Here is an 18,809-nt window from a genome sequence, read left to right on the forward strand (position 1 = left end):
TGTTATTTCTACATCTCTCTAGGATCTGTTTCCCTATCTGCACCTCAACTTCCCTGTCACTACTGGGTGGCCTATAGAAAACACCCAGCAAAGTTATTGACCCTTTGCTGTTCCTAACTTCCACCCACAGAGACTCTGTAGACAGTCCCTCCACAGCATCCTCCTTCTCTGCAGTCATGACACTGTCCGTGATCAACAGCGCCACTCCACCACCTCTTTTGCCCCCAACCCTGTCCTTCCTGAAGCATCTGAATCCTGGCACCTGAAGTACCCAGTCCTGTCCCTGAGATATCCAAGTCTCTGTAATAAGAACATAAGAACATAAGAAATAGGAGCAGGAGTAGGCCATCTAGCCCTTCGAGCCTGCCCTGCCATTCAATAAGATCATGGCTGATCTGTTGTGGCTCAGTTCCACTTTCCCGCCCTCTCCCCATAACCCTTAATCCCCTCTCTTATCATGAACCCATCAACCCGCTTCTTAAAAATATTTAGCGAGGCAGCCTTCACCACTTCAACGGGCAGAGAATTCCAGAGATTCACCACCCTTTGAGTGAAGAAGTTCCTCCTCAACTCCGTTCTAAACCGCCTCCCCTTTATCTTGAGGCTGTGCCCCCTAGTCCTACTGTCTTTTTTGAGCGGGAAGAGTCTCTCCACCTCTATCCTATCCATCCCATTCATCATCTTATACGTCTCAATGAGATCTCCCCTCATTCTTCTAAACTCTAGCGAGTACAAGCCTAGTTTATTCAGCCTCTCCTCATAGCTCAATCCCCTCAACTCTGGTATCAGCCTAGTAAACCTCCTCTGCACTCCCTCCAGGGCCAAAATATCCTTGCGCAGGTGCGGCGCCCAAAACTGCACACAGTACTCCAGCTGCGGCCTCACCAATGCCCTATACAGCTGCAGCAAGACCTCCCTACTTTTATATTCAATCCCCCTCGCTACGAAGGCCAGCATCCCATTCGCCTTCCTGACCACCTGCTGCACCTGCAAGCTGGGTTTTTGCGACTCATGCACAAGGACCCCGAGGTCCCTCTGCACCGTCGCCTGCTGCAGTTTTTCGCCACGTAAGTAATGGCCACCACATCACATTCCCAAGCAGCAATCCACGCCGTAAGCTCATCTACCTTACTTACTACACTCCTGGCATTAAAATAGACACACCTCAGCCCCTCAGTCTGGACATTTCTCTTCTCCACCACCCGTCTAACCTCCCTGTCATACTGTCTACAGTCCTTCCCTACCCAGGAGCTAACCTCCTCGGTCTGTCTCCTCATCTCTGTTCCCTCCCCCCAACCTTTCTAGTTTAACTTGTATAATACAAATAGAACTTGTATAATACACCAGATAGAACTCAGCTAGAGTATTGGTGCCACACTATAGGGTGGATGTGAACACACCGGAGGGAGAGCCAAAAAAGTTTACTAAAAAATTGGTTCTTAGGATGAGAAACGTCAGTTATGAAGATAGATTGGAGAAGTTGGACTGTTCTCGGAGAGCAGAAGGCAAAGAGGAGATTTGATAGAGGTGTGCAAAATCATGAGAGAACTAGACTGAGTAAAAAGGGAGAAACTGTTCCCACTGAAAGATTTTTGCAGTTATTTGTTCAGAAAGTTAGGCACAGTGCAAAATCCTACAACAAAACTTGTGAATATTTGCATTTAGTGTATACAGCATGAATTATTGCCCAACCACTGTACATCGCATTTAAAATATGAAGCCAGGAAAATACAGATTTTCAAACAGACTGAAGCAACAAACCACTGGCCCTGGTGATAACTAATATGGCTTTTGAAGTTCTGATGAAAAGTCATTAACATGTTAATTGTTCCTTTCTCCAGGGATGTTGTCAGACCTGCTGAATATTTCCATTTTCCATTTTTATTTCTACATCCAAACTTTTTACACAGGAACAGAGTTCTCAACATCAAGTCAAACGGAGGATGATTTGGAACCACAATTCTAACACAACTGAAGGGCATTTAGTCCAATGCACCTGTGCTAGATCTTTGTTGGAGCAATCAAAAATTAATCCTAACGCTCTGCTATTTCCCCACAGGCTTGTAATTTCCTTCATTCAAATATTTACCCACCGTCTCTTAAAGGATGCAATAGTCTCTCCCTGAACAATATCCTATCACAGTGCATCAGGGAGGCGGCGGCATAGTGGTGTTATCATTAGACTAATAATCCAGAGACCCAGGGTAATGTTCTGGAGACCTGGGTTCAAATCCCACCATGGCAGATGGTAAAATTTGAATTCAATTTAAAAAAATCTGGAATTAGAAGTCTAATGATGACCTGAAATCATTGCTGATTGTCATAAAAACCCATTTGGTTCACTAATGTCCTTTAGGGAAGCAAATCTGTTACCCTCACCTGGTCAGGCATACATGTGACTCCAGATCCACACCAATACAGTTGCTCTTAACTGCCCTCTGAAACGGGCAGTTTAGGGATGGGCAATAAATGATGGTCCAGACAGTGATGCCCACATCCCGTGAACAAAAACACACCATTTCTACTAAACTCTCATTTTCTTAGTGAGTATAACCCTTTATCAGTAACTCTTCAACCAGAAGAAACAATATTTTCTTATTCACTATACAGAAATCCTTCAATCATTTAAGAAGCTCCTGAGTCCTCTATTGTTCTTCTCTACTCATTGAATTAGAAGAGAAACTGTAACTGGCTTAAAACAATAAAATTTGACAGCTCTGGCTACAAACCATTATCCTCTTTGCATGGCAGAACTAGCCAAAGGCACTTAGAAACTATGACTGTCAAACACAACATACGTTTTACTTTAATGCTAAACCTGTCACAGGTGAGGAAAATCATTTCCACAAAGCAGTAACAAACTAATCACTCACCTCTCATACCGAAGAAAGACATTATTAAGATCATCATTTACATGTAGAAGTTCCTCTGTGATCTCTTCATTGGTTACATTGGAGAGAAGTTCTACAACTCGTTGCTGCATTGCTCGGCATGTACGGTTTAATTCCTTGTTTAAAGAGCACAGGACATATTAACCAGTGCTACAACACTAAAAGCACAATTAAACAGAATTATTTAGAAAGATTTTTGGTGAATGAAGAGCAATAACAGATTTGAAAACAGTGTTTCTTCTTGTTCTGTCAGTATATCACGCTGTCCCAGGTTGGATAATGCACAGGCCAAACACCTAAAATACTTAACTTCAGGCCAAATGTGTATTTCATGTATTTCTCACATCAGTCACATACGCTTCCAAGCTAGCCTGTCAATTTAGTGACATAATGCTCAGAGGTCAAAACTACCTCAGACTCCATTTTTGTGGGTTCCCAACACCTGGCAGTACAGACAACATTCACCCTAACGAGATAAACATTTGAAAAAGATGAATGGAAGTAATATTGGCAAAAGGCTAGGCAATGGAATTAGAATAGATAGTTCTGGTTTACAAATGAGCATCAGTGTAAGTGACAGACCCAATAGTTTCTTTCTGTGTTTTACTTTCTATAACTTGCAGTGGGATCTTGCTTCAGATCTCAAAGAAAGAAATGGTTCACAAATGTATTCAAAACATCCACCCTTCAATAAAACAATAACCTCATGTCATTTATTCCAATGGTATGTTTCCATACTATCTGAAAAATGTGACTGAAACTCCTGAATGAGCCACAAAGTTGCCTATAGATTGTACAACAAAGTTGTCTTACTGGAGGACTTATAAATATTGCTAACTTTTGAAATTTTTGCAATCTAAAATTTAGAAATTTTACTTTCAAGATTAACATGACATGGGTCCCTGTTTTACTGAGGCATGGTACCACATGGTGTGTTACTAAGGTTAAAACGCAACTTAAGTTCAGTATTCTCACCTGCAGCAACTCAAAGTCAGATTGATTCTCCTGCCCAGGGATCGTTTCAGTCAACATCTCTGACATCACTTTTGCATTTCCACGGACAACGTCCAGCTCACTGCGCAACCTGGCAAGCTGCCATACAAAAGGCTCAACTTAAAATAAAGGGTAAACCCTTAGATTAGCCAACATAGAATATTGCAAGCACAGAAACAGACTCAATCTCATACTGAAAAACCAGAAGATGGTTGTCTCATCTACTGTACCATCTCAGTCATAATCCATTTATTGGATACTGCATAGTCACAAACATAATTGGTCCAGCGTCATATCTATGTCTGCTACAAATGCGAGCAGGAAAACGTGATTTGAAGTGTGCGACTGAAACAAATTCCTCTACTGTCTTCCCATGAGGGGTTAAAATAATCATAAGTATGTGTTGCCTACTGGTGCTCAAGGCAAAATGTGCGATAAATTAACTGGCAAAATAGTATCTTCTTTGCACCAAATTTGAAATAGTAAATACTCTGCCATTCTTATTTTCTGTGGTTGGGGAGCTTGGAGTCCTACAAACGTTTGGCAATGATTCAAATTTACAATTCTCATCCTAATTTGCAAATCCATCCATGACCTTGTACCTTCACTGTATTATCTCCTCCAACCCATTCAACCTTCATAGAATCCCTACAATGCAGAAGAAAGCCATTCAGCCTATTGAGTCTGCACCAACCACAATCCCACCCAGGCCCTATCCTCAGAACCCCATGCATTTGGAGCACCCGGAGGAAATCCATGCAGACACAGGGCGAATGTGCAGAGTCTGCACAGACAGTGACCAAAGCCGGAATCAAACCCAAATCCCTGGCGCTGTGAGGCAGCAGTGCTAACCACTGTGCTGCCTCTTCTTGAAATATGTGCATTCCTAATTCTGGCCTCTTGAACAACTGCTCCACCACTGGTGCTTTCAGCTGCCCAGGCGGCAAGAGTGATATTCCCTCTGTAATTTATCTGCCTCTCTTTTCCCCATTAAACAGTCCTAAAAACCCATATCTTTGAAAAAGCTTTCAGCCATCTGCTCCAATATTGCCTTATTTAGCAGTGCATCAAATTTTGATTTATAATGCTGCGAAGCACCATGAAACATTTTATATGTTATATTAACTTGGATAGTGGATTGATTCATGGTCAGGAATCACACAGAAGGGATCAACAGGGTATCTGCAAGTTGGCAGGCTTTGAATGGGGGAGCTCCACAACAATCAGGTGTTGGGTCCTCAGCAATTTACAATTCTTTATGAAGAAACCAAAAATAGTGTATCCATGTTTACTGACAACACAAAGCTAGGTGGGAATATGAGCTGCAAGGAGGATGCAGAGTTATAGATAGGTTAAGTGAATGGGCAACAAGAAAGCAGATAGAATAGCAAAGCAGAATTCTTTCAAAAAGGCATGAAACATGTAACTATTCATATTCAAAGATATTTGTACAAGAAACACAAAAGATTAGCATTAAGGTACAGCAAGTCTTTATGCCTTGTAAGGGGACTAGAGTGCATCAACAAGAAAGTCTTGCCATGTTGTAAAGGATTTTGGTGAAATCATACCTGGAACAGTGTGCAGTTTTGGTCACCATATCTAAAAGGTTATACTCATCTTGGAGGCAGTGCACTGGAGGTTCACTGAATTTGTTCTTGGGAGGGTTGTTTAATGATGGGAGGCTGAGTAAATTAGATACATGGGAACATCACTAGCTGGAAGTTCCCCTCCAAGGCACTCACCATCCTGACTAACTATATTGCTATTCCTTCATTGTTGCTGGGTCAAAATCCTGGGAATCCCTCCCCAACAGTACTGAGAGTGCACCAATAGCACATGACTGCAGCGGTTCAATTTGGGATGAGCCAAAGCCCACATCCCTGAATGAATCAAAAAACAAAATTGAGCAATGCTTTCTGGAGTTTAGAAGGATGACAGGTGAATTCATGGAAACAAAATGATTCTGAAGGGGCTTGACAGGGTGGACATTGGGTGATTTCCCCTGGCTGGGGAACCCAGAATATGGGGGCATAGTCTCAAGACAAGAAGGCAATCATTCAGGATGGAGATGGAGACAGTTGTGAAGCTTTGGAATTCTCAACGCAGAGAATTGCAGAACTCTATCATTAATAGTATTCAAGGCCAAGACAGATTTTTGACCTCTCAGGGCATCAAGGTATATGGGGAGTGGGTGAGAAAGTGCAAGTGCAGTAGATCAGCCATGATTATAGTGAATGGTGGATAGGCTCAACGTTTAACCATATGTTCTACTCAGGATCTTATTTCATATGTTCTTAAAAGGTGTTATATAAATACAAGTTGCTTTTTCACCTGTTCAACATTTGCAGTGATTGGACCAGTTGGAAGGCCTTGAGGAACTGAATAGGCAGTTAGTGTGGACGGTGCAGATGGAAAGCTGTTTGCGTTTTTCTGCAGGGATGGAGGCATTGGCTTGTTCATTGCAGGATCCACCTCAGGAATACACTGCAATCAAAAACAATTTATAACCACATATATTCTGTGAAAAATGGAAACAATGTTGAAATTCCAATAGTCTTTATTTTCAGAGGGGTTCAAAATGAATGCTAATAAACACTTACCAACCTCTGACAAAGCAATGATTCACTGACTCATCCAGCTTTATCACAGTATGATCGGTGTAGGCTCAGAGGGCCTTTTCCTTTTAATTTAATTTAAATTTAATTTAATTTCCTGTGCTGTAATTTTCTGTGTTCTTTAGTACATTTTCAAAATGAGTGTTTTTTAAAATTGTTTCAAAGACAAAAACTTTAAAAATGTAGTATCAAATCTACAAAAAGATTCTAAACAAGCACAAAATAGACCAGTTACAACAATGTTGACATAAATTGAAAAGAGAGGAGTCCCTGGGCAAATGTGGAGGTGCACAGAAACTCCCTTAAACAGAGATAAAATGAGATTCTCCCGCTATATCCAGAGTGCACATAAATAACATCAGTTATGGTATTCAGAGATGTCAAACACCCAAGACTTTTCCCCACTTGAAGTAGAGTGCAACAATTGCAATGCAATAGTATTTCTTTTTTTTTAGAAAAGAGCACAACTTGAAATTTAGTAACCAATCTAGGGGCAGACCCTCTTCACTGCAAAAGGTAATCATTGACTCGAACTTTTTCCACACAAACAAACCAAAACTGTAGTTCTATGCAGGAATTCTACATGCAGATTTTGAAAGCATCAATGTGGAGATAACTGGGGAACAGTTAGATCCATGAAATAAAAGATTGAATTTTCTTAAATAAATATTTAAATCAGCACCATACAAAGCAGTCATTACAATATTGACATGCATATAGGCTGCAAAGGAGTTAAATCCCTCTCCCATAAAAAAAGGCAGCTTGTGCAATTTCAATGACCAATGCTCCTATTAAAACAGTGGAAAGGGGTTGATAGAAAATATGTTTATTTCAATGTTTTGTGTAATTTGCAGGCCATAATTAACCTATAAATTAACCAAAAAGCTGCATGCTCAACTTCCAACAACTGATTTTATTTGTGTTTAACAAAATGCAGTCTATGTGCAAGTTAATACTGCATATACACATTGGCATATGTTAACGCTTACTCTCCCTGGTGTGTGTATTGGAGACAGTGCATCCAGATCTGCCATTGGGAACTCCATCCCTTTTCGCTTCAATTCTTCATAAATATGAACTACTCCAGTCAGATCTGGACTACTCCTGAAAGCATCAGCCCAAGCCTAGGAGTAAAAACACCAATAACATGTATCAAAATCTTTCCAACATACAGGAAAGATTAATAATTGTCATGACACATTTTCTATTATGACCTAAATTTCTGCTCCTGGGAATTTCAGGCTTTGTTCAAAGAGCACAACATTAAGACCAGGCCCTGTACTCCACTGTTAATGAACTGTAGGCAATGTATCCAGTGTTGCATCTAAATTTCCTGTGACTGCAACCTTGGGGCACAAAAATGCATTGTTGTCTCAAGCAGTTGATGGTTGGCCCTGCACTGGGACCAGCACTAGTCTGGGGACAGCATAGCACTGCACATTTTGGGTACGCCTTGTCTGTTCGGCAACCGGGAAGGCAATTGAAGGGACGGAGTTGCCCGAAGGAAAAATAAAATCAGACAGCTTTGGCTTTCTGGCCATGATAGTAGAGTACAATATTGCACTATATTGCACATTTGCTCACTAAGACACCGAGAAAACACAATATCAAAAGTTTGCAAATGGTTAATGGAATGCTATTTTTACCTCTATTATTACCCATTTGGTACTTACTAAAGAGCAGTCAAATTACAAGTTAAAAAGCGGTGAGATTTGAGGACAGGTTCAGGGTCATAAAAGCAGTGAGATTTCCAAGGAGAGTGGGGCCATTACACAGTCTTTGGGTCCAGAATCCATGTTTGGAAATAAAAACGTGAGATGTGACATCACAGGGAAGCAGGTAAATGTGGCTGGTAAGCATTTCCCATTCATCTCACCTAAACAAAGGAATTTAAACCCAGGGAGTAGAACATAACCTTTAAATAATAAGTATATACACACAGACAAGACTTGAGGCACCAATTAAAAACATAATGAAATACTTAGTTAATTAAAACACAATAAAGATTGCAAGGCAGGTGTTTTGCAGTGTAATCCCAGGCAAATACATCTGCAGTAAATATCTGCAGCTTGGGTAGTGTTGACTCTGATTTACTGAGCTAGAGGCCAAGCTGCAGATACTACGATGCATCAGGAAAAGTAACTTGAATATTTTGTTCCAAACAGCAATTAGACTCCTTAGACGAGGGTCATCGGATTTGGTCCATGTGAAGGAACACAAGACTGTGATGGCAGGAGAGGTAGGTATTGGGATCCAGTAGGAGCCAGTCCTTGCACTTGTCCAAGTGGTTCAAAGTTCTTGTAGCTTTTATGGATGACAGAATGGGCTGCAGGGTGGATAAGCAAAGTCACCATGGTATAGAAAGCCATTCAAGCAGGGGGGGGTAAATAGGAATGTCATCGTCGTATAGTCAGGGGAATAGAGACACCTCTTTGTAGCCAGAGAATCCAGAAATCTATGTTGCCTGCCCAATGCTAAATCTTGTGACATCTGCTCAAGACTGGAGAGGATCCAATTGTTTTAGTCTATAACAGGACCACCAACACAGATAGAACAAGGAAAGATGTTTTGCAGAGGAAGTGTGAACAGGTAGGCGTGAAATTTAAAAACTGAGCCTCAACAGGTAATAATTCTGGTTTATTACCTGAGCCACAAATAAATTGGCATAGGGTAAATAATATTAGAGAGATCAATGTGTTGTTCAAAAGGTTGGTGTGGGAGAAATAGGTTTTGATTCATGTGGCACCCGTAGTGGGGCAAACAGAATCTGTACCATTGGCATGGTCTTCATCTGAATCACGCTGGGACTAGTTTTCTGGACAGTGCTACAACTAAAGGTGGTAGGCAGGGTTTTTAAAGTAAATATTGTGGGCAAAGGATTATGTGAAGAAAGATGAGGGGACGATTCTCTGAAAAATAAAAAAAGGGCACAAGGGCTCTTGGGATTCACCCAGCCCAACCTGCCGGACCTGATCAAGTAGTAACCCGATAAATATTCAAATCTGCTCATTTGAATGTCATCAGCAGGTTTGACAGGCCATTTACCAGCCTTCTGCTACCACCAATCCCTCAAAGCATCCTCCCTTCAACTACTCAAATCACAAGTCACACAGTGCACACGCAACAATGTGCTGTCCCTTGCCACTGACACACTGGCCTGATGCCTTGGGCTCCCGAGAAAGCTCAAGGGCGTAGGTCCAGTGGCCTTTTACCCCTCTGCTTCTGAAAGGCTGCAGAGAAAGAGTCCTTCAAGCATTCTGTGGGTTGGGTAAGCTCAGGCTGGGGGCAAGGGGTTGACCTCGTCACTCCACCAGGATGGAGGTATTATAGTTGGACTGCACTTTGTAGCCCTAGCAAACCTGAAGATCACCTCTGGCATGATGATTTCTGTAAGAAGTCTGACAACACCAGGTTTCAGTCCAACCGATTTATTTGACAGTAAATTCACTAGCTTTCGGGTTATCCCCTTCGTCAGGTGAATGGAGAGTTCTGGCCTCAGACAGAGCATATAAAGCACAGACAGTTTACAGATTACTGATTAGAATGCGAATCTTTACACCTAACCTGCTGTTCAAGTCTTAAAGTGGCCGACAATGTGTGTGGAAGGGGCACTGATCACAAGTTAAAGAGATCACCAGGCAAGACTGTTCCCTTCCTGTTGGCGAACACTTCAGTGGTCATGGGCATTCAGCCTCTGACCTTCGGGTAAGCATTCTCCAAAGCGGCCTTCACAACACACGACAGCGCAGAGTCGCTGAGCAGAGACTGATAGCCAAGTTCCGCACACATGAGGACGGTCTCAACAGGGATCTTGGGTTCATGTCGCACTATCTGTAACCCCCATGACTTGCCTGGGTTTGCAAAACCTCACTTACTATACTGTCTTGGAGACAATACACATCTCTTTAACCTATGATCAGTGCTCCTTCCACACACATTGTTAGCCACTTTAAGACTTGAACAGCAAGTTAGGTGTAAAGATTCACATTCTAATCAGTAATCTGTAAACTGTCTGTGCTTTATATGCTCTGTCTGAGGCCAGAACTCTCCATTCACCTGACGAAGGGGCTAACCCGAAAGCTAGTGAATTTACTATCAAATAAATCGGTTGGACTGAAACCTGGTGTTGTCAGACTTTTTACTGTGTTTACCTCAGTCCAATGCCGGCACATCCACATCATGATGATTTCTGGCAGCCCTATGATCATTTACATTCCTGCTGAAGTGGCCGGGTCATTTTAATTTCCCTGTCCCCACCCTCACTGTGGTCACCTGGCAGCACTCCGTGCATTTAAATCATTACAGCACTCTATTCTGCAGCAGAGATTTTCCTTTCTCCCTGTCAGAATCTGCAAGTGTGAGCAGATCCTTTTGAAGTCCTCTGATAGAGTAGAGATATCAATTTCACCAGACCCAATGTATGCACACAGCTTTGATTTGAAGTTTGTGAGGCTGCCTTGCAAGTTGAATTCTTTGAAACCCTCTCCATTCCAATGGAACCCTTTGATCTCAGTTTCAATGTGCAGTGCTTTGAGAAATGTTGCATTGACAGCTTAATGGATTTCTATCATCCTCTAGCTACCTGTGTTTATGTTTGTTTCCCTCCATATCTGGTGGATCTCAAGTACCTCATTGATCCTGACCAAAATGTTGACAGAGTCTAAGCCTGTGATTTCTTCAAAATCACTGTGGCTTGCAAAAAGAGGAAATGAAATCATCGGCCTTTCCCACATAGCCTGAGCCCACCCAATCCCCCAGGATCCCCGAAGGACCCTTCCTCTGCAGCCTGTCAGCAGCAGAAGAGCAAATGGCCACTGACCGACCTCCTTGAGCTCCGTCAGGACCCAAGGCACCAGGCCAGGATTTCAGTGCACTGTTGGCCAAGGCGCTGGACTGAAGAGGGCTGTGTACAGAATCTGAGGGGGAAGAGGGCCTGAGTGGTTTGAGGGTGGAGGGAAAGAGAGAGGCTTCTCCTTCTCACTGAGGGGTTAGTGGTGCCAGCCAGCCAGCCAGAGCACCCCCCCCCACCGGTTCCAGTGAATTGGAAAATCGGGACTGTAACACCTCTATTCAAGAAATGAAAGAGATAAAAAGCAGGAAATTATATGCCAGCTAGCCTAATATCTGTACAGGGAAAATGCTAGAATCTATTACTAAGGATGTACTAGTAGGACATTTTTTTTCAAAAAAAAAATCACAATATATTCAGATGGCGTCAACATGGTTTTGTGAAAGGAGAATTGTGTTTGACTCATTTATTGGAATTCTTCAAGGATGTGACATGCAATGTGGATAAAGGGGAACTATGACTTCTTATTGTCTCAGGATATGGGAGCAGGCCACTCAGGACTGAAATGAGAAGAAATTTCTTCATTTAATGAGTGAATTTGTGGAAGTCTCTACCAAAGAAAGCTATGGAGGCCAAGTCACTGAATATACTTAAGGAGGAAATATATAGATTTCTAGTTACTAAAGGTGCCAAGGGGAATGGGGAAAGAGTTGAAGTATGGCACCAAGATAGTAAATAAATGGATGGCCTTCACCATAGTGCTAGACGACCATGGACTGCTCTCCCTTTGTGGTGATTAAACCTGAGGATCACTACACCTCAGGCGAGGGGCAAGGTTGAAAAGCAGGCCCTCATGAATAACTTCAGCCGGTATAGGAATTGAACCTTTGCTGCTGTCATCACTCTGCGGCCAACTGAACTAACCAAAGCCCTTGTGATGGAGGATCAGCCATGATCATATTGAATAGCAGAGCAGGCACAATGGGCCGATTGGCTTATTCCTGCTCCTATTTTCTATGTTTCTAGTAAAAAATCACGATTTCTTATAAGGAAGTTGCTTACCTTATACCAAATACAATATCTTGAATGTGAAGGTTGTTTTCAAAATGTTTATATGCATTGTTATTTACAAAATGGAGAAACAAATGTATTTTTAAAATTGTAAAAACAGTTACCTGTATCAATCCAAGGACTTTATCTTGTACAATAGCTGGTGGATTATTCTTGGGCAAGACAATTTTTACCAATACACCATCAACAAAATCACGGTTGGCTACGAGGACATGGAAACGATGACCACAGTTCTTAACACATGTCTCCAAAATCTAATTACGAAAGTGAAATAAAATTATTTGTTGAATGTGGACATTCCTTGCAACAGTTTAATCTGAGACAGCAAGAATATGATAGAACGTTGTTTTCTGTCCTTCCCCTATAAACGTAGTAGGACCTTATTTCTTTATAAAATACTCCAAGCTCCTCTTTGAAATCACTGATGGTAGAATTAGCTATTAGTTTTGTTAGCTAGCCGTTGCAACACCACTCTTAAGCAACATGTCAAAACCCTGACAAATTAATTACATAAGCAACTTCTCATTAACTGGGTTTAAGGACATTACAAATGAAGGCTGTTAAATCGCAGAGGAGATGGCGGTATAGTGCTAAGATCACTGGACTAGAAACGGGAGGTCCAGGAAACACGGGTTCAAATTCCACCATGGTAGCTTTTAATTCAATTAACAAATCTGGAATTTTTTTATAAAAGCCCATCTGATCCTTTAGGGCATGCTTACTCAGTCTCGACTTGTAACTCCAGGCCCACAAATGGCCTAGCAAGCTGCTCAGTTCAAGGTCAGTCAGAGATGGGCAACAAATGCTGGGATGATCCCACAGCCCACGAAAGAATAGGAATACAATTGTGGCAAATACCGCAAGAGCTTGAATTCCTAAAGCCCGGACGCTCACATTTAATCTTTAAAAGACTAAAATCAGAGTTCTAGGAATCCCAAGCATGCAAAATAGTCACTCTATCTTTGGCCACAGTAGTAAAGTGAAGAGGGTACTCAACAGAATGCATACCTCCACCACACTGTGTTAACTCACCATTATTACAATTACATAGTTCTTTCTCAAGGCATTTCCCTGCTGCCTGATGCTCTAATACTAATGTTACAAAAAATATTCTTTATTGAGAGTACTACCCGAAGAGGCTACAGGCGAATCATATCCAACAACTGCTCTGAATTCTCCACTCATACTTTGACAGCTGTGACAAATAGCACCACAAACACGGGGTTATTCTTTCATAGGGTGGCATGGACAACACAGGCTAGCACTGCTGTCTCTCAGCACTAGTATCCCATGTTCGATCCCAGCTTCCCAAAATCTGCACGTTCCTTCCATGTCAGCGTGGGTTTCCTCTGGGTGCTCCAGTTTCCTCTCACAATCTAAGAGATGTGCTGGTTAGGTGCATTGGCCATGCTAAATTCTCCCAGACACCAGTGACTAGGTGTTTTTCAGAGTAATTGTGACATTAATAAATAAAAAACACACATTGGGAGAAAAAATAATTTGCCCAATGGATCCTTTAAAAAATTCCAGAATTTAGATGTCTATCTTCTCCAAAAACTAATCAGGTCTTTTTGCACCAGATTTTGTTGAAATCTGTTCATTAGTTTGAGAGCTATAGGAGACAATTTTCCACAAGAGACTGGCATCAGCAAGCCAAGTGGGGCATTGCGCATGCACAGATCAGTCATTAGGTAGATAGGCGCACACGCACATCCCCAACTGCTGACCTCCTGGTCACTGGCCTTCCAATGTCATCCCCGACCCTCCTTCCCAATCACTGCCACGCAATGTCATCCGACAGCCATCCACCCCCCAATCACTGCTCCCCCACCCTCCCCCCAATCACTGCTTCCCCCCCCCACCAAAAAGAGGGTCTCAATGGCCTGTGGCGCCATCAGCAAGATGCTTATGCCTGGTCTCTGTTGACAGGGATTAGTTTTAATCCCTGCTGGTGCGAACCTCTCCTAGTGGAGTGGGAGACATTAGTGAGCCCAGATGATACCGTCCCAGGCTCACTAATGACATGGAAATTGAGATTTCCATATTGTAATTAGCCTTGCGTGGTTTCCAGCTGGATGCCGTTCATGACTCCCCCACAGCTACCCCCACTGACATTTCACGGCCCTCTGAGCTACTCGAACAGTGCAGCAGGCCGGGAAAATCACATCCATACTGTTTACAAACAGACGAACGGGAAAAAAATATTACCACAATTTGACTTCACTGGTGGAGGTAATTATCCAAACAAGTACTGACTCATATGCCATCCAAAAACACCTTTGTTCAACATTACAAAGGGCTATGTGGGAAAAACAGTAGCTGCTGATACAGAGTTGGAGGGGAGACGAATGGCTGACTAGCACTGTAGTGTACTTATATTATTTAAGTGCAAGTGCCACCTGCGTAAGTAGAAAATATTTCCCAACTTGTGGAATTGCGAGTGGATTGGACAAAGCATGACCACTCATCCATCATTAAAGTGACATATACCAATGCAGGTAGATGTTAAAGATCTTAGGGCTCCACTCAATGTAATGCAGGGAGTTTTCACAGTGCTTTTGCCATCAATTGTTCTTCAATTAGTAACACCAAAAGCTCATTTACTGGTCATACAAGAATTTTAAACAAATTAACTGGTATGTTTGTCTACATGACAATAACAACAGCTTTTCCAAAAGTACCTGACAAATACTTGAAGGTATTTCTCAGATGTAAAATAGAATAGCTTTTTTTTTCCCCCACTCACCGTTAAAGCAAGCATCACCTCCCGGTAGTTTTTGTTTCCACTCAGTCTTTTTTTGAGAGCTCTGATTGCATCCTTTGGCCTACAAAAGGGAAGATTTTTGTCTTTTAGAAAAAAGATAGTCAGTTCATTGAAGCAGGGTGTAGACAGCAATTTTAATAACAGAAGCAATTGATAAAAATAAAAATTATGGCCATCACTTCAACTCATCCTATCCTTGAAACAAAGAAATTTTATGTGCCTATGCAGCAATGACCTCATGTGGCAGATAACAGATACTACAGGAGCGAGTGACTTAGGTGACAGCAAAATCCATAGTTTTATAGTTGAACTGTTTGATAATTGAAACAAACCTTTGCACATTGTGATTATTTTATATCATTAAACTAGTTTAACGATACATTTGTGTCAGTTTTAAAATCTTGAACATGCCTTATAAATAATTGTCTGAAATAAATGTGATGAAAAGCAAAAAGCCTTGGATTCTAATATTCACCCAACTTTTACCTTGAAATATCACAACTGTACTTTCAACGACAGTGTTAAGAAATCATGATAAAATGAAAAGCAAGGAAGTCCAGTCATTGGAAATGTGTTCTGGTGGCTGTATATTAAAAAAAAAGATTTTAATGGCAAGTTGGCTGGTCGGTGAAACTAGTGCTTTGATACGTTGACAATCCTAGCCATACAATGAACCAACTTGCCTTATGTAAACATTTGTTTAAAAGGAGGTTAAACGGTCAAAGGTGTTAGTAAAGTTGTTAGAAGTTCAAACAAAGTGAATTCACGAAAGATACATAAGAACATAGAACTAGGAGCACGAGTAGGCCATCTGGCCTCTTGGACCTCCTCTGCCATTCAATATCATGGCTGATCTTTTCATGGACTCAGCACCACTTACCCACCCACTCACCATAATCCTTAATTTCTTTACTGTTCAAAAATTTATCTATCCTTGTCCTAAAAACATTCAATGAGGTAGTCTCAACTGCTTCACTGGGCAAAGAATTCCACAGATTCACAACCCTTTGTGTGAAGAAGTTCCTCTTAACTCAGTCCTAAATCTGCTTCCCCTTATTTTGAGGCTATGCCCCCTAGTTCTAGCTTCACTTGCCAGTGGAAACAACTTCTGTGCTTTCTATCATATCTATTCCCTTCATAATCTTACATAATTTCTATAATATCTCCCCTCATTCTTCTGAATTCTGAGTATAGTGCCAGTCTACTCAGTCTCGCCTTGTAAGCCAACCCTCAACTCCAGAATCAACCTAGTAAATCTCCTCTGCACCCCCTCCAGTGCCAGTATATCCTTTCTCAAGTAAGGAGACCAAAACTGTACACAGTACTCAAGGTGTGGCCTCATCAGCACCTTATACAGCTGCACATAACCTCGCTGTTTTTAAACTCCATCTCTCTAGCAATGAAGGACAAAATTCCATTTGCCTTCATAATTATGTGCTGCACTTGCAAACCAACTCCTTGTGATTCTTGCACAAGGACACCAAGGACTCTCTGCACAGCAGCATGCTGCAATTTTTTACCATTTAAATAATAATCCATTTTGCAGTTATTCCTACCAAAATGGATGACCTCACATTTACCAACATTGCATTCCATCTGCCAGACCCTCACCCACTCATTTAGATTATCTATACCTCTTTGCAGACTTTCACATCCTCTGCACACTTTGTTCCGCCACTCATCTTAGTGTCATCTGCGAACCTTGACACACTATACATGGTCCCCAACTCCAAATCATCAATGTAAATCGTAAACAACTGCCATCCGAACACTGATCCCTGAGGCACACCACTAGTCACTGATTGCCAACCAGATAAACACCCATTTACCCCCACTCTTTACTTTCTGTTAGTTAACCAATCCTCTAATCCATGTGAATACATTACCCTTAACAGCGTGCACTTCCATTTTATGTAGCAGTCTTTGGTGCGACACCTTGTCAAATGCCTTCTGGAAATCCAGATACACCACATACACAGGTTCCCCATTATCCACTGCACAGGTAATGTTCTCAAAGAATTCCACCAAATTAGTCAAACATGACCTTCCATTCATGAGACCATGCTGCGTCTTCCCTATGGGACAACTTATATCCAGATATCTCGTTATTTCTTCCTTGATGATAGATTCAAACATTTTCCCTAATACAGAAGCCTATAGTTACCCGCCTTTTGTCTACCTCCTTTTTTAAGTAGCAGCGTCACATTTGCGTTTTTCCAATCTGCAAGAACCACTCCAGAGTCCAGCAAATTTTGGTAAATTACCGCTAGTGCATTTGCTATTTCTTCCACCATCTCTTTTAATACCCTGGGATGCGTTTCATCAGGACCAGGGGACTAGTCTACCTTTAGTCCCATTAACTTGCCCAACACTATCTCTTTTGTGATAATGATAGTTTCTAGGTCCTCATCAGCCATAGCATTCCTGTCATCAATTTTTGGCATGATATTTGTATCTTCCATTGTGAAGACTGACACAAATTACCTGTTCAATGCAGCCATTTTCTCATTTCCAGTGATTACATCCCCGTACTTAAGAGCAAGTTCTGAGAAGGTTAGTTCAGACAAGGGAAGATCAAAAGGGAAAACCAGTATATCAGGGGTACGTTCATCTTTCCAAAGCTAGCTGTTCTGAGGATTCGGCCCACAGCAGGAAGCTGCGCTTGGAGAATAGCCTGTTTGAGAAAATAGTTGTTCTATCCTGAGAGATGCAAGTGTCTGGTTTTGCATATAGTTTTAAAAGTTTGAGGTTTACCTGTGAAGTTATAAAAATAGGGATTTGGAACAAGGTAAATTTAAAGATCCTGGAGGCAATTCTCCCAGCCACTGCACTGCCTGAGTAGTGCAGTGGGCCGAGAAACATCTGCAGGGGCTGTTTTTTGGCTTACCCGCTGGGCGTCACAGCCTCTGTACGTCTCTGGGATCAGGTTTTCCAGCACGGAGCTGATGACGCTGTATCAGAGCTGATTTCAATATGGAAATCATGATTTCCATCTGATTAGCGAGACTGGGACTGTATTCTCCAGGCTGACCAGTGCCAAGAAGGCAGGGAATTCTGCTGCCACTCTACATTGGGATTGCTGGCAGAGGGAGGAAAGAGGGCAATGCAGGGCCATATGCCGATCTCTGTGCTGACAAATTGGCACTGGTGCAGTGGCCCACTCGGCACTATGCTGCCGGCCTCTCGGGCGAGAATAGGTCCTGCCCACAAATTTTCAGAGTGAATCACGCTAGGGCATTCTGTGATGCGCAGAACACTGGAGATTCATTCTGGAAATCACACTGAAAAATGCAGAGGGGTTTACTCCCATTTTCACACATGTTGGGAACTTAAGGATCCTGGCAACTGTGTATAGCAATTGTTGCAGTTAAGTGTATTTCTAATTGGCTTTGTTGTGTTTTATTGTTTAATAAACATTTTTGTTTTAAAAATTTATCTCGCATGCCTGAGACATACTTCACTAGTCTCGATATCCTACACCGGTCTTCACATTTTTCCTCATGTTACACCAAAGTGTAAAATACAGTTGAGAGTAGGCATTTTCAAGTTTCCCTTCTAGGATTTGGATTACCCTAGTGTTTAACATCAGCTGTTTTCTTAATAACAGGAAGAGCATTTTAGAAATTTTTTTAAAATTCTTGATTTGAATAACATTTACAACTTTTTTTTGTGTCTGAGGTCTATTT

At 41.8% G+C, this 18,809-nt stretch overlaps 1 protein-coding gene across 6 annotated transcripts in view; it reads right to left on the minus strand.

The window, feature by feature from the left end:
• tom1l2b (target of myb1 like 2 membrane trafficking protein b) overlaps positions 1–18,809 on the minus strand; it is a 79,970-nt gene that overhangs the window by 35,671 nt on the left and 25,490 nt on the right. For 5 of the 6 annotated variants that reach the window (XM_080206486.1, XM_080206484.1, XM_080206483.1 and 2 more), the window contains exons 3-8: positions 15,106–15,184; positions 12,464–12,613; positions 7,489–7,623; positions 6,216–6,368; positions 3,867–3,983; positions 2,874–3,007 (exon numbers count right to left, since the gene is read on the minus strand). In XM_080206486.1, the coding sequence (XP_080062612.1) occupies positions 2,874–3,007; positions 3,867–3,983; positions 6,216–6,368; positions 7,489–7,623; positions 12,464–12,613; positions 15,106–15,184 (768 nt within the window). The remainder of the gene's footprint in view (positions 1–2,873; positions 3,008–3,866; positions 3,984–6,215; positions 6,369–7,488; positions 7,624–12,463; positions 12,614–15,105; positions 15,185–18,809) is intronic. The other variant, XM_080206487.1, reaches the window with a different exon arrangement.

The sequence above is a fragment of the Carcharhinus amblyrhynchos genome, chromosome 18 (assembly GCF_965287045.1).
Source record: "Carcharhinus amblyrhynchos chromosome 18, sCarAmb.v2.hapA, whole genome shotgun sequence".
Classification (NCBI taxonomy): Eukaryota; Metazoa; Chordata; class Chondrichthyes; order Carcharhiniformes; family Carcharhinidae; genus Carcharhinus; species Carcharhinus amblyrhynchos.